Consider the following 11,800-nt stretch of genomic DNA (forward strand, 5'->3'; position numbering starts at 1 on the left):
TAATTGCCTCCTAATTCTAAGGATGCTGTCCACCATCCTGGGAAACTCAAGGGGGAACTGACTTCAAGCAACTACTCACATTCACAGACAAGAACAGAGAGAAGGAATATATGAATTATTATATTAAGCTTACCCTTCTTTTATTCAACCCAGAACCCAAACCAAAGGCATGGTGCTGCCCCCTTCCACATTGGGTCTTCTGACATGAATTAATGTAACTAAGGTAATTCCCAAAGACATGCCCACAGTGGAACCTGACCTGGAGAATCCCTCGTCAAGATTTTCTTCTCAGGTGATTCTAGGTTGTGTTAAGTGGACAAATAAAATTAACCATCTCAGTGATTAACTTCCTAAGAGAGTGGGTTCTTATACAAAGAATGAAGCTGCTTCATTCCCATTCTTTTGTTCCTTGCTCACACATATCCCTTCTCCATATGCCTAGTTCCTTTTGCTGCCATATTTTGAACACCTGCTGGGATGCCAGAGTTGAGTTGTTTGGATTTTCCAGCCTCACTAAATAAGCCCTTTAGTTTATAACTCACCCATCACAGATCCTTTAGTTACACTAACATAAAGCTGACTATAAAACTAAGCAGTACTCTAATGCAAAGTATGGCTTGTAGACCAAACCTAACCTGTTACATGATTGAGTCCTGTTTATAAGCTATTAAGTTTCAGGGAGAAATGAAAATAATATTTCATGTCATATAAAATAGAAAGTCACCTGTGTCTATAAACAAACTTGAATTCTAATTTGTTTTACAGTTTCATACATGCATGCTTTACATACTGACCACTCTCCCTTAGAACCTACCCCACCATCTCTGTCTACTCTCATCCTCCCTATATCTGTCACTTATACATTGTTCTCTATCTCTGCTATTGAAGTACACAGTTGAGTAGCTGTAATAAAAACCAGTCATTTATTAAAAAAAAAACTTAGCTGACTCTATCGTCTATCTATCTGTAAATGGTAAACTATGTCTTAAGTGCTGAATGGAATTCTTCCTATCACATTTTACTGAAACACTGAGTGACTAGCTGTGTTCAGCACAAACTCTGGAAACCATTCCTGAAGATGTTGGGATTAAAATTCAAGGAGGACATGTATTAATCTTTATACAGGTTATTATTTTTTTTTTACATCCATGGAAATCTTGAGTACTTTTTTGAAACAACAGCTTCAAGTCATCACTGCCATTAAGTGAATGATATTGCCTCCCCAAATTCATACCGGCCTATAAGTCTGGAATGGGTCCTCACTGTAGAAGGGTCTTTGCAGATGCTATTAATGTAAAGATATGGAGATGGGTTCATTTTGGAGAAGAGTGGTGTCCTTGTAAAGGAGAGAAGTGGAAACACAGAGAAGCCATGGCATAGAAGACAAGAGGCAGAAACTATGTAGCCAGAATGAAGGAATGCCTGAAGCCCCCAGGAGCTGGGCAAGGTGGGGAAGGTTCTACCCTAGGGTCTTAGAGGAAGCTGGATGAAATTGTGGTGGATTGAAGACCTCCAAAAAGATATGTCCATGTCCCAACCTGCAGAACTTATTAATGCCACTTGGACATAGCATTCTTGTAGGTGCAATTAGAGAAGGATTATAGGATGAAATCATCCTAGATAACAGTATCACATATAAGAGAAGTGTCTTGAAGACAAAGATAGAGACTGAAACAATGGGGGCCACCAGCCAAGAGACGCCTAGGAGCTGGAAGAGGCAGGAGGGATTCTCCGCTAGAACAAGCATGGCACTGACACACCTTGTCCTCAGACATCTGGTCTGTGAACTTCTAAAGAAGAATTTCCTGCTCTGCAAATCTGCCCAACTCATGGTAATTTGTGATAGTACCCTTAACCAACCAAGATAAGCTCCTTCAATGTTTGTTTCAACTCCAACTTTTCTGATGTGTCATAATGGCTAAGAACCACTGTATTTTCAACTTCTCCTGGAAACTTAACGGTGCCTCCACTAATGGGAATTTTGCTAAAATAATAAGCAATGCTGGTCTCCTTAGTAGGCTAAAAGGAGATAGAAGATTGATTTTAATTAATTGGGGGGGGGGGCACTGTGGATTCATATGCAGTTGGAAACAACAACACAGATGGCCTATGGCCCTTTGTCTTACAATACAAACCACTTGTAAGAACAGAATATTGAAACTGGAGTTCTCACCTTGATGCAAAGCTGGGAGATAATTTGGATGGTCTTCAGTTTTCCTGTATTCACTGAGGGATGTGTGTGTGTGTGTGTGTGTGTGTGTGTGTGTGTGTGTGTGTGTCTGCACGCGTGTGCATGTGTATAATTAGCTCTATCCACCACCTTACAAAACCCCATAATGACAAGGATAATGGTATTTGAATGTCTTTGACTACATATATTGCCTGTGTTGATACATATGGTGAGTTCAATGACAGATCTGAAATAGACAAGGTGAGGGCACATATTTACATGATGATTGAAGAGGAAAGCCAGTAATTCTGGGTAGTTTAATGAAGACAGTAGGTAAGGAAACTGTGGTGAGCACAGGTTTCTAGGGCAAGACACACCTCGCCTACCTTGTCCTTTTTATCTTGCCGGGCATACGGGAAACAGGGTATCACAGCAGTTACCCTGGATGAGGATGCAATCTTGCATGCGTTGATCATAATGAGTAGCTCCATCAGGTTGTCATTAATTTCACCGCAGCCACTCTGGATGATATAGACATCTTCCCCTCTCACACTTTCACCAATCTCAACACTACAAAAGAACAATGCCATATTAGTTTTCTTTGCCTGCTGTTGTTTAAAAACACCCTAGAAAAATGATTTAAGGAGGGAGGCTTATTTTGGCTCACAGTTCAAGGTATATTCCATTATGGCTGGGAAGTTAAAATGGAGGCACCTCTAAGCAGCTGTGCACACTCTACTCCCAATCAGAAAGCAGAGATTATAAACTTATGCTGCTTTTCAGCTCCCTTCCCACTTACAGAGTCCAGGGCCCAGTCTGGAGAATGGTGCTATGCATAGTGGGTGGGCATTTCTGTCTCAGTTAACACAATTAAAACAATTTCCCACAAGCTGGCTCACAGGCCCATCTCTCAGGTGGTCCTAGATTCTGTCAAGTTCATAATTAAACAATCAGCCATCATAACACTAGTTAATATCAAGGTCTCTAAGATTCTCTGAGACCACCTCCAACTTCAGCAATCCAGCAGGTCCACTCCTGGGACTCAGTAGAGTCACAATACTAACTGTGACATATGAGATGGCATGAACACAGGAAAAATTCAGCAAAGTACACAAGGGAATCCAGATATGAACTTCCAGGCATTCTCCCCCAAGGAAGTCACAGAAGTCCAGTTCAAAGCGTCTAGTGGGAACTGTTACCTACTACAGTAGATGAAGAAACTTAGGGCCCAGGCTTTTTACTGGAAGCTAATCAATGTAGTCACTCTCTGCCTAGTGCATACCAAAATGCTAGCTTTGTAGCAGGCAGGCGGGAGCTCAGTGTAAGCCACATTGTTTCCTGGCTGTTAATAGTTCACACACAACAAGCCAATTCTTACCAAAGAATGGTGTGGGAATCCCTGTGAGAGCTAAGTTCCCATAGGTCAGCCAAGAGCTGACCTTGCAAGGAACCTTTCTAAGTCCCAGGCCTTTCTAATTCCATGTGGTGATTTTTCTATTATTATTAAGCATGGATGTTGTCTTAAAAATTCAAATCACAGGATCTAGGGAGATGGCTCAGTTGGTAGTGTTCACAAGCATTAAAAAAGCCAGGTACAATGGCACACATGTCTATAACCCCAGCTCTGGGAGAGCAGAGACATTAGATTCTTGGATTTATTGGCTGGCCAGCCAGCCGAATAAATGTGTTCAGGTTTAGTGAGAGTCCTGTCTCACAAAGCAAAGCAGAGAGAGATGGAGAAAGACATCTGATACTGACCTCTGATCTCTGGCCTTTACATATACATGGTGATGGAAGCAAGTATACATAACACACACACACACACACACACACACACACACACACACACACACACACTCAAATCATGATCAAAATATGGTAGTTCCGCCTATAATCCCAGTATTTGGGATGCTGAGAGAAGGATTCCCAAGTTCCAGACCAGCCTGGACTACAGAAGAATAACTAGTGTCCCAATACCCCCCTCCCACACACACACCTTTAAGGCTTATGACAGTTAAACAGCCAGGAGACAACCAGTTTCAATCTTAGATGACTTTTTAGAGAGAGATTTATTTTCAAGTCACCAGCTACCATTTGAGATTTGAGTCTTGATTTTTCATTAGGCATCAGGTATTGACTTCTCACTATAGAAGATGAGGATTTACCATCTCTTCCTCTCTGCTCCATCACACAAATGAATACTTCCTACATCACCATCTTGTCAATATAGATCAGTATTCAAGCTGAAGACTTACTGCTTCATTTGAACCCTGTTTATGATGATCAGAGCTGAGCTGTGAAGTAAACCAAAACCAATGTTCAAGTTTCAAGTTTCAGTGTGTGTGTGTGTGTGTGTGTGTGTGTGTGTGTGTGTGTGTTTCCTTTACCTTAGGCTTTCTCTGGTGAATTTTCTATTTACTACACATTTGTATTCCTCCCCCAACCCCATTAACAATTTCTGTCTCCCAGTGTCAGTTGTCAAGTCCGTCTCCACTTTCCCATTCTGCCAATACCCTACTCACAGCTGGATGACATGAATGGCCCAGCTGCCATAGGGATTCTTGATAGCTCTTTGCAGCACTCCTTTGGTCATTTTCTGTATGTGCTTATGGTATACTTCCTTATTTTGCTAGTTGTCAACCTGTAGCTCCTGGAGAGTTAGTAGTCATCAACTTTTTGAAAACCAATTGTCTAAAGATGTCTGGACTTAAAGTTATAGAATGTGGGGTATTTAGCATTAGAAATTCAACCCATCCAATGTTATATGGCTGCCACATAGAGAAGGAAAACATCACATCATATGTTCTGGCAAATCCTTCACAGAGTATTAGAGAACAAAGAATCAGATCAGCTCTGATAGAACTCTTGTTTTCAAATGCCAATCCTGTTCCAATGGTTAGAACAAGTTGATATATTTGGGACATTATGGATACCATGTGAATTTTGCTTCTGTGTAATTTCTTATCTTGAGATGGGAAACAGAAAACTGGGGCTATGAATGGAGTTCAATTGTAGAGCATTTGCATAAATGAACATGAAACCCTGGGTTCCATCCCCTATACTGTAAAAATGAATATGGAAAACTTCACTGTGTGCATCTGAATACAGCTACTTAAAAATACATCATCAGAATCTAATATGGCAGCACACACTTGAAGTCCAAGCCAAGATGACTTTGAACTCCTCTTCCTCTTTCCTCCATCTTCTAAGTGCTAGAATTTAGGCATGTTCCACCATGTTGGGCTCTGAAAATGAGTTTTGATATTTGATCACACTCCTGCATGCAGCTCTCTGTTATGGACATTAAGAGTACATCAAACACGAGATGAAAGGAATAGAAAGAAAATGAAATCTATCTCCTTATTTTGAGTGTTAAAGAATGAACACAATTCTTTAGCCAATAAGGTGGCTTAGTAGATAAAAGCAGATACTGCACAAGTCTGACAACCTGTGTTCAGTTCCTGGAATCCAGTATAAGAAGCTGGATGTTCCACTACTGAATTAACACAAGTACATAAAGTATAGGGGTGATTTAATTTGGTATGTATCTGCAACTAAAGAACTCCTACATAGAGGTATGAGGCTTGGACTGATAGACACCACAAGCTTGGGTGCCAGCATGTCTGGAGCATGCAAAAAGGCAGAAACACCCAAAAGCTTGTGGGCTAGCCTGGGATACAAAGCATGGCAGAAAGAAGAAAAATCCTACTTCTATAGGTACAAGGAGAGAAATGATTCTTCAGAGTTGTTCTCTGCCATCCACACATGTGTCATGGCATTCATGTGCACATACAAATACACAAATAACTTAAAATGTAGCAAAATTCCATCAAGTATAGGGTTAACTTAATTTGAAAGGCAAGTATTACATCGCTCAGGGACTGACAAAATGCAGCCCCCACATACAATAAGAATGGTTTGGTAGTCCCAGTAATAAATAACCCCCCAAAGACATCTATACCCAATCCTTAGCATATGTTAAATTATATGGCAAGTGGGATATATATATATATATATATATGCACATGGAATCAAGCATGATAATCAGCTGATCTTCAAACAAAAAGGTCAGCCATGTGGTGGTGGTGGTGGTGCACGCCTTTAATCCCAACATTTGGAAGGCAGAGACAAAAGGATCTCTGGGATTTCAAGGCCAGCCTGGTCTACAGAGAAAAATCTAGGACAGGCTCCAAAGCCACACAAAGAAGCCCTGTCTCCAACATGACCCCCCCCAAAAAAACCCCAGAAAGATTGTGCTTGACTATTTAAATTTGTCCCATGTGATCATAGCTGACCTGCAAATTGGAAGAGGAAGACTATAAGAGTATAAGAGTAGAAAGGGACTGATGATGAAAGCAAATCAGAGAGAGCTTCTATTTCAGAAGGTCTCAATATCCCAGGGCTGTAGGGTAGGTTTCTACAAAACTGAAAGATGACTGGGACTCTGCTTGATCAAGTGTTTGTCCAATATGCATGAAGCCATGAGTTTGGTCCCCATCAGTAGGTAAAACCTGATATGGTGACACATACCTGTCTGTTATCCTGGTACTTGGGATGTGGAGACAGGAGGATCAGAAGCCCAAAGATATCATCAGTTATATTGAGAGTTCAGGGCTAACCTGGGCTACATGAGACTGTCTGCAAGCAAAAGAAAAGAAAGCTGGAAAAAGGCAAGGGAATAGTTTCCCATGAAGTTTCAGGAGGGAAGGCAGCCCTGTTGACCTGTTCAGGGTTTGTAGTGTATAGACATGTAAGACACAGACAGCAGTAACAGGGATGATATGGGGTTGGCAATGCCTAAAACATTTATGATCTGGCTCTTTACAGAAAGCTTCCCAACTCCTGGTCTTGTGACTGTTTATCCCCACAACATCACATTCTTTGGCCTGCCTTTCCTCACCAAGGAACTGCAATCCTCCTGTGATTAGCAGTCCTGGGGAGCACAGAAAACACCATGGCAACATTTCTTTCAAAACCAGTTCTGCTTCTACTTACAAAGAAGATATCTACACCCAATCTGTAGTATAGATTTCTAATGGATCAGCTTGAGGACAAGAGACCCACCAACAAGAAAACTGTAGCAATGCTGAATGGCTGGGTAATTTAAAATATGGGCTGCCCAGTGCTTAGACTTCTTTATACTGCGGCACAGGATCTAAGTCTCTTTCCTAGACTTTCTCTAGACCTAACAGGGCTTTGACCAATACAATGTTATAGAAGTGATGACATGTCATCTTCTAAGGTCAGGCTTGTACATACTGGCACTTAACTACTTCCTGTGTTTTGAAACTCTCCCTCTTGGAACATAGCTTCTGAGCTAGAGTGGTTCTTATCCAAGCATCCAGGCAACAGTTAGCCAAACACACCAGCTGCATGAGTGAGCTATCTTCAAAAATGGCTCCCAAGGTCTCAGTACCCACGCTACGTGCCATCACTGGAGAAAGGAACAAACCTACCTTGCTCTGACAAATTTCACATCTGGGGACCAAATAAACAGATTGCTTTAAGCCACTAAGTTCTGGGTGATCTGTTCAATGGCAGAAACAAGAGTACTGGGTCCCATGGTTCAGGTAAGGCCGCTATAGCAGTAAATTAAACCAGGGTAAAATCCAACAAGAGACCTGGAATACCATTATGAACACTGTCCTCCAAGTCACAGAGGGTTCTCTAGGGTAAAAAGAGAAGATGGAATATACTTCTCCCTGCAAAATGGAAACAATTTGGAGATGAGAAGGTGAAAGTAGAAGTGTGCCTGTCCATTATGTAGCATTTAAGAAAACTAGGAACTGAGGCACTGAGGGTCAGGGCATAGCATCCGGATTCCTGCTCCTCACTCAGCAAGAGGCACTGAGCAAACAGTACCTTATATACATTGAATCCATTTTCTCTTGCATTTGCCCTTTGTTTTTTCATCTCTACAGCCAAACAGGAACACTCATTTTTGAGGAGTGTGTGTAAATATCAACCTCTGTCTCTGTGTAGTCCATGAGAGAGGTTAGCACATTAACCTTCTACATTCTTATAGATGACAGAAACATAAAATGTAGCTAGGTATTGTGTGTGCATGTCTGCAATCCCAGCACTTGGGAGGTGAAGGCAGGAGGATTATGAATTCAAAGCTGGACTTAGCAACACACTGAGTTCTGGAGCAGGCTATAATACTTGAGACCTTGACAAAAAGAAAGCAAAAAGCAAACAAAATAACCACAACAAACAAAAGAAAAACCCAGCCCAACCAACAAAACATAAGAAACATAACACGGAGCTGAGAAATCTTGGACACCATAGGATTTCTAATGGTCAAACCTGGTTAAAAGAGAACCCAAACTGAGTAAAAACAAGTCTGCTTTCTATTTCAAATAAATGTATGAACAATTACACTTGAACATCCATCCCAGTGAGTTTCACCCTACAGCCCATATAGGACTTGCAGCAGAAATCCAATACTAACCCAGCAAGGAATTCATCTAGAGTAGCTGTGCTCAGCAGCAAATAATTGTGCTGCATTGAGATCAACAAGGAAGAGTAGCTTTACTTGCTTTCAAAACCTACTCCAACCAGAAATGTCTCCTTTATTTACATGACAACACCTTCTGGACAAAGACTCTTATTCTACTAGTGTTCTCAGAGCTGCTGAAACTTGGCCAGGACTGACAAAATCCTGCAGTATTCAAATCCAACTCCATTCTTCTCCAAAGTCCTAGAACCCTCCATATATTAAACTCTACAAAGGGAGCTGCGGATGTAGCTCAGTAGTTGAGTCTTTCTGCCCAGCATATACAAGGACCTGGGATCCATCCTCAATACTGAAAACAAACAAACAAAGGCAAAGTAACCTTTAAAAAACTTTTTTTTTAATGTTTAACTAAGCTGGTCTCAATCCCCCTATGCAGCCAAGGATGCTCTTGAATTCTTGCTTCTCTTGCTTCTTCCACCCAAGTGCTGGGATTGTAGTACTGCTATCACATCCTGTTTTCATGTGGTACAGGGGACCAAATTCAGGGCTTCAGGCATGTTTGGCAAGCAATTCCACCAACTGAGCCCAAAGGAGCATTCTTAGCCTGAGCTGTCTATACAGTAATAACATCTGCCATCTGTTCCTATTCTCATACAAGATGTTTAACTCGAGTTTACCACCTAGAAAAGGTCACATGGGATGCACACAGCCTTTAGAAAAAGGTCATCTTTGCCATCTATATTAGCCTGACTCTTAGCTGGGTCTGGTCACACAGATAATTGTAATTCTATTACTTAGGCGTCTGAGGCCTGCTGGGACTACACATGATTTCACTATGCTCCTAGATACCATAGACAAACCCAGTCTCAGAAAACTGAAATAAAACAACAAAAAGAAAAAAATGCCCCTAACTTCACACAATCTCCATTGACTCATAGTCAAGATTTTCTGCTTTCTTCTGGAAATTTCATAGTTTTAGATTTGACATTTCTGTCTACGATCCAATATATATGTTTTTCAGTAGAATTGCAACCTTGCCAAATGGTTATCTTTCACTGTGCACTGTATAGTTGGTTAACTTGGCTAAACAAAATGAGAAAAAGAAATTGTTCTCGGGTGGGACAAGATGCCCCCCAGTCCACTTTTGAACTGCCTGGCTGGCTGCACTGAATCTTGGTGATCACCTCTTGCTCATGCGAGAAATGAGTGGAATTTTTTCCAAACTAGGATCTTGCAGCTGGCTGTGCGCAGCTGAGTTCCATAAAAACAAAGAAACTACTAGCGATATTCGATGCAGCAAAGTTAAAGGAAGCCCAGGGGCGCCCAACACGTGCGTCCTGCGTTCGGCTCTTTCCAACCCTCACACCAACCCACTTCTGGATAAGGCAATCCTCAACACTCAGGCTGCTCGGGAAGAGTCACCTGAGCAGCTGGCAACACTTTGATCGCCGGCGGCTGGAAGTTTGGAAGTTTCCCAGGTAAACCCAGTGCCCCGGACCTGTGCAGATGCTTTTCGACCACGCTCAAGTCTGGGGTTCCGCCTGACAGAGTCGGAAACTGGGGCGGGCGGATCCACAGATGTCTCCCTGCCCCCACCATTCTCGGCACCGATGTGATGCCCACAGGCTGCGCCCACTCTCTCAGACGTGCTGTGACTGCACTGATGTCGCCCTTCCGGACTGAGGACACCAGGCGCAAAAAAGGGACTTGGGGTGCCTAGGGGTCGACAGGTCGCCCAAGTCCGGGTGCTGGAGGCCAGGTCACCAGAGGGACAACTGAGACTCTGAGACTCCAGGGTGACTGGGGGAGGGGGGGTTCCCTTGCTGGACTTCTTTCTCCCCGGGCGCAGCCGCGGTGGCTCTGAAGCCGCGTTGCTGCCGTCCCGCCCCGGAAGGGAGAGCGCAGCGCCCTCGGAGGTGGCCCGGGCATGCGTTGGCCCCTGCCTCAACCCTAGTGTAACTCTCACCTGGTCTCCTGGTTGCTGAACTTCTTGGTGACCACTTTGCCCAATTCCAGGCCCAGGCGATCGGCCACGCGCTGAGACAGGTCCTGGTGAGAGCTGCCGCTGAAGAGCACGATGTTGGGCATGGTGAGGCGCGGGGATTGAGGGGCGCGCTGGAAAGGAGAAAGCGACAACGACGCAGACTGCTGCTACTGCTGCTACTGGCGCTGGCGTTGGCGCTGGCGTTGGCGCTGGCGCTGGTGCTGCTTTAGCTGCTGCGTTGCCCGCGGTTGCTGGTGGAGCGGGAAAACGAGGCGGCGGGACCTAGGGGAGGGGAGGGGAGGAGTTGGGGGAGGAGCCAGAGAGAGAGGAGGAGCAACGGACTAGTCGCTGGAGGGTGTTGGGAAGCGGCTTCTGCCCACGCAGGCTGGGCAGCAGGTTGTGAAGTTCTGGGTGGCCCAGTAGCGCCCAGGTGCGGTTGTTCGGTAGGGGAGCTCGATGTCCCACACTTGACCGCTCTGACTTGCCTTCAAGTGGGGAGGTTAACGAGTCAGATGGACTAGGCACAGAGAGAGCGCGCGATTGCAGGAAGGGGCCATAGAGGTGTCTTGAAGCCAAGTAGGGCCTTTCAACCCGGAAGCTCAGAACCCAGAGGTGATACTTAGGGTTCAAGTGCACCCAGCGTCCATGTAGGAGAGACCTACACAGCGGCCGGAATTTACACCTGAGAGTGGAGCATGTTTCTCTTTATGTGATGGAATACACTACCTTTGAAGCTGGACTAGACAAAAGGTTTTTCCCATCAACGGGAATTCCCTTTCTCATTAATTTAGATGTTTATTTTGAAAAATTAGCTCAAATATTATTTTGTTTTTCGATTTTCAGTAATAGCTGAAAATTCGTTTCCTTCCTTATTATATGAATGCCTATGTAACATCTTATGTTTTGCCTCTTGGTCCATTAAGCCTGAAGAAATTTAAGGTCTGGTTCCTAATAGTTAAATGTGCTATTCCTTGAAGGAATCATTGATATGAGCCACCATTTGAGCCCTAAGCTCAAGTGCAAGGAGGACAACCTGTTTTCAGGTGGCCCATTGATTCTATCCAATGGGCTTGGAGTCTTCATTTTTATGTAGATAGGCTGGCACTCTGACTCCTGTCATAACGCTCTGTCTCCTGCACTCTACTTATGTCCACTGAGAATTTGCCATCCACAGCCAAGGCCACTTGGA

The 11,800-nt window shown here is 43.6% G+C and overlaps 1 protein-coding gene across 2 annotated transcripts in view; it reads right to left on the reverse strand.

Moving 5' to 3' along the window:
- Positions 1–10,810, reverse strand: part of Prps2 (phosphoribosyl pyrophosphate synthetase 2) — a 35,321-nt gene extending 24,511 nt beyond the window's left edge. The window contains exons 1-2 of one of the 2 annotated variants that reach the window (XM_051174865.1): positions 10,594–10,810; positions 2,557–2,740 (exon numbers count right to left, since the gene is read on the reverse strand). In XM_051174865.1, the coding sequence (XP_051030822.1) occupies positions 2,557–2,740; positions 10,594–10,715 (306 nt within the window). In that variant the 5' untranslated portion in view covers positions 10,716–10,810. Of the gene's footprint in view, positions 1–2,547; positions 2,741–10,593 lie in introns of both variants that reach the window. The other variant, XM_051174863.1, reaches the window with a different exon arrangement.
- Between the last annotated feature and the right edge of the window lie 990 nt (positions 10,811–11,800).

The sequence above is a fragment of the Phodopus roborovskii genome, unplaced genomic scaffold, assembly GCF_943737965.1.
Source record: "Phodopus roborovskii unplaced genomic scaffold, PHOROB, whole genome shotgun sequence".
Taxonomy (NCBI): domain Eukaryota; kingdom Metazoa; phylum Chordata; class Mammalia; order Rodentia; family Cricetidae; genus Phodopus; species Phodopus roborovskii.